Source organism: Ostrea edulis, chromosome 9 (assembly GCF_947568905.1).
Source record: "Ostrea edulis chromosome 9, xbOstEdul1.1, whole genome shotgun sequence".
Classification (NCBI taxonomy): Eukaryota; Metazoa; Mollusca; class Bivalvia; order Ostreida; family Ostreidae; genus Ostrea; species Ostrea edulis.
Genome location: NC_079172.1, coordinates 65706865 through 65711085, shown reverse-complemented (window position 1 = coordinate 65711085; position 4221 = coordinate 65706865). Strand labels below are relative to the sequence as shown.

The 4221-nt window shown below is 36.6% G+C and overlaps 1 protein-coding gene across 1 annotated transcript; it reads left to right on the top strand.

Moving 5' to 3' along the window:
- Positions 1–876: 876 nt before the first annotated feature.
- LOC130046654 (uncharacterized) lies at positions 877–4221 on the top strand. Its single transcript, XM_056150827.1, has 6 exons — positions 877–965; positions 1081–1139; positions 1223–1357; positions 2445–2535; positions 3464–3507; positions 3608–4221. The coding sequence occupies exons 1-6, from the start codon at positions 877–879 to the stop codon at positions 4219–4221; spliced, it is 1032 nt and encodes a 343-aa protein (XP_056006802.1).

The window sequence follows — 4221 nt, the reverse complement described above, 5'->3', positions numbered from 1 at the left end:
TTGGATGAGGAACAAAACGTTTAAAGGAATCGCAGTTAAGTGCATTGCATTTGTATTGTCTGGTAGGTATTCCCTGTAGAACAGCCACACCCGCCGTAAACCCTATATTTTGATTGAGGTAACGAAAAAATCCGTACTGAAAGTTAGTATATATAGAACAACTCAACAATTGGTATGAATCACGTCAGAGAGAATTCGAGCTGATGACAGGTAATTTGTAACTTAGTTCATTATAACAATTTGATATGGATATATATGTGTTTGAATGCAAGGTTTCAATATTTCCAAATTCAATAAACATTTATATTGTACTGTAAAGATTTCAATTCTATGGTAAAAGGTGAGTGTTTTATGGCAACAGCATAGTTTTTTAATTGAGAGATGATTGGTGAATATTGGTGCGTTTGTTGTTTACGTCCCATTGAAAACACGGATATTTAAACCTTTCATACGAAACAGGTGGAGGAAAGGAATAATAATCATCCTTATAATTCAATTCAAAAGAGTACAACACTGAGACCAGGACAAACACTAAACCCTGGACTCACCGGTGGTGGGATTAGGCGCCTAGGAGGAGTCAGTATCCCCTATTGACCGGTCATACCCGCCGTAAGCTCTACATCTTGATCAGTATCAATGGTGTCAATTGTAGCCCACTTTCGTACGATACTTATGTTGTATATTCTGTAGTATCTGATGATGGGTCACTTCAAATGAGAGGGAAGTTCAACGAGAAATCTCATCTAAGCACTTTTCCAAATCCAATTCCTTGTTTGTGAAGGTAAATGAATACTGGGAGAACGTTCGGAAACATTTTGTTGTTCAGAAAACCTATGATACTGCCTTAGTAATGTGATCTTTATAATGGGCATAATAATGCGTTCTACCATTGATTTGATGTTGCTGTTGAATGGTTTATTTGTGATATCACATGCCCAGACAAAGATTCCTGGAGTCTGCTCAACGTATGTAAACATTTTATTGTATAATACTCCCTTCATGATGTTTTATATATTTTTACATTCTGTTTTGGAATTTTCCATTCATTAATTGATTTATGAAAACTTTTCCTCCGAACAGAAATGATAAACCTCTACAATGTTGTCGTAATTACAAAAGACGTGGTGATTCATGTGAAGGTAATTATCAAAATATTTGATATATTACTGAACTCGTTTTATTATGGTAATACATGTATTATATAAGTAATGTCTTCTAACAGAATGTTGGCCAGGCACGTTTGGCATAGCTTGTAAGGAGAACTGTCCTGACGGGTTCTATGGACGTTTGTGTGCAGAAGTCTGTGATTGTTCTTCGTGTGACAAGGTCTCTGGGTGTAATTTTTCAACTCAGACTGGTAAGAAAAATATTTGTATGCAATTTTAAGTCTTATTTCTCTGAAATCGCAAACTTTCTAGTCTCTCATTGATAATTTCATATTCCTAACCAATAGCTCTTACAAATCCACTTTTATCTTAAACCACGAAATGGTTTGTTTGGTGCTGATTTATTTCATTTTGATACATCCAGGATCTCCCTTTGTTGATAGTGTGATATGGTTTATATTCAACGAGTTGTGCGTTTTCTATCGCTGAGCCTTGATGAGGGGATAGAAAACACAACGAGTTGGATATAGATCATATTAGACCACAAACCATGGAAGATAATTTTTATCACATGTTAACTCTCCTTCCCCGAATATTCATTTACGTTGCTGTTTTGTCGGGAGTTTTATTTCAAGACATTTTGTAAACAAACTACGTAAAATTGACGTTTGTTTGTGACGTGACAAACGGCGTAGGAAAACATAGTGTAATAATTAAAAATTATGTAATAGGTGATATCCACTGGATAAAGGAGTAAACACGTGATAAATTTTCATGTTGAATCCATCTATTGAAAGATTAAAAGTGACCGTATGGAACATTATTTCTTCTCCCATCCTTTTATATTGACTGCAGAAAAGAAAAATCTAAACATTAATGTTATAGTAGAATGTCATATACGTGTGAAGTGATATGGGGGGGATGCAAAGATAACAAACAGTGATCAATCCTATAGGGAATACGATGTTGAAATTTGGGGAAACGCGAACACTAAATCACCAGAGATGGGATAATGTACCTAGGAAGAGTAATCATCCCCTGACGATTGGTCACACCCACCTTAAGCCCTCTCCATCTTTAACAAGAATTAAAATTGGTCACATAAACATCATAAATTAAATATATAATAGTATCAGTTACATGACCTTTCCATTAGCTCTGGCTAGTGCGTTCACCCTTTAGCTCGATCTTGTCCCATAGGTCCAGGGTTTGATTCCCAGCAGCGGCATATATCAGTCTCGCGTACAAATAGAGTTACCGATGTCAGATAATTTTCATCAGAAACTCATTTATCTCTTATTCTTATATTACCAGATAAGGATATCAATTTTATTTCAGACAATTCCAATAATGAGAGCGTTATCATTGGTTCATCATTGGCAGGAAGTCTTACTTTCATAATAGTTATCGTCATCTACTGCAAAAAGAGGTAAAATGGGAAAATTTCACTTGGCATTGGATGAGAGCTTTGAAAGTCTTCAGAATCATTTGATGATTTGATAATTTTATGGTTTCTATAAAAGAAATTTCTCCCGTGTTTGTGGAAATATAAATGTTTCTAGAATTTTTGAATACATAATATGGCGATTCAAATGTCATGTGAAATGGTTTGTATCGTTTTGGCTGTATATCTACGTAGCTCAGTATATAAGTATCGGGATACTGGCATGCAGATCCCGAGTTCAAATCCACCCCAGTAGATAAGTATCGGGGTACTGGTACACAGATCCCGAGTTCACATCCGCCAAACCGCCGCGGTGGTCGAGAGGTTAGAGCGTTCACCCCGCATGCGGAATGCCGGGGTTCGAATCCCGGCCGCGACAGACCTAAGTCGTTAAAATAGGTAGTGACAGTTCCATCGCCAAACGCTCGGCATCAGGTGTGAATGTCACAGGTCCTCGGAGATGACCTTAAAAACGGATGTACCGTGTCACAGTAGGTGTGGCACGCTAAAGAACCCTAACTTCTCAATGGCTGTAAGCGCCGGGAATAGGCTTAAATTTGAAGCCCTTCACCGGTGTTGGTGACGTCTCCATATGAGTGAAAAATTATCGAGCGAAACGTTAAGCAAGATACAATAAGTCAATCAATCAATTAATCAAATCCACCAGCGTCATTTTTTGTTGTTGTTAAAATAAAGTTTTGAAACTCGTGGCTTTTTTTTCAAACTGCATTTTTCACCCTTTTGACATATGTACTTATTGCCTATCATCAAATCGTTCAAGACTACGGCATTTCTTGCTGATTTGATAAACTTTTTCAAAGTGTAATGAGGCAATTTGATGTTTCTTCTTCCGTTCCAATTGTCGGTTTATTTCCAATGATTTTAGTAAGAATATACCTTTCTTGTATTACAGCAGAAACAGAACCTTAATGACTCCAGATTCATTGATTCAAAAAGGTTATTCTAACTCATATTTCGTATCAAAGATGTTTAAAGTAAATGAATATAATTGAAGAAGTTTAAAGTTTTCTAGAAATTTGCTAAACTATACACACAGGCGGATTACAAGTCAGTAAGATACCATTGAATCGATTCCCTCAACTCAGTCCATCTTCCAGTAACGCAGCTGATAATGGTGATCCAGAATCAGCATTTCACGGCGGGAAGTTTGAACCGTTAGAACCTCAAATGTGTTGTCAGCAAAATTATTTTACTGATAATTCGATAAATTCAAAAGAGACTAGTCATGCTAAGCTGTCGTCTTCAGACAGTGTGTACAGTCATATGGAGATGGAAGTCGATCATTACCACAAATTAGATATGTCATTCGACAATAGTCAGGAAACTGATGAAGACCTCTACTCTCCACACAGTTCAAACAGTTGTTGCAATAATACAGACTCGGGGTGTTCATCGAAAAACAGCGAAAATGGATCTTTATCATCCATAAAGCAGTGCAGCGAGACTCTAAACAAAAATTCACAAACAGCAGATATATTTGACACGCATGACATCCGAGAAACAGGAAATTTTAAAACTGGTATGACGAATAAAAATGGAATTTCATCAGTAAAGATGAAGATAGAAGCAATGCACTTAGAAGAATTGTCAAGAAAACTACGTAACTTTAAACAGTACCCTGAAGATATCGAATTCAATGATTTGGTGTAG

Excerpts from the sequence above, each read along its gene's own strand:
- LOC130046654 (XM_056150827.1), top strand. The coding sequence starts at position 877 with ATGCGTTCTACCATTGATTTGATGTTGCTGTTGAATGGTTTATTTGTG. Across the intron at positions 966-1,080 it reads ATTCCTGGAGTCTGCTCAAC|AAATGATAAACCTCTACAAT; the intron begins GTATGTAAACAT and ends TCCTCCGAACAG. Across the intron at positions 3,508-3,607 it reads AGATTCATTGATTCAAAAAG|GCGGATTACAAGTCAGTAAG; the intron begins GTTATTCTAACT and ends CTATACACACAG.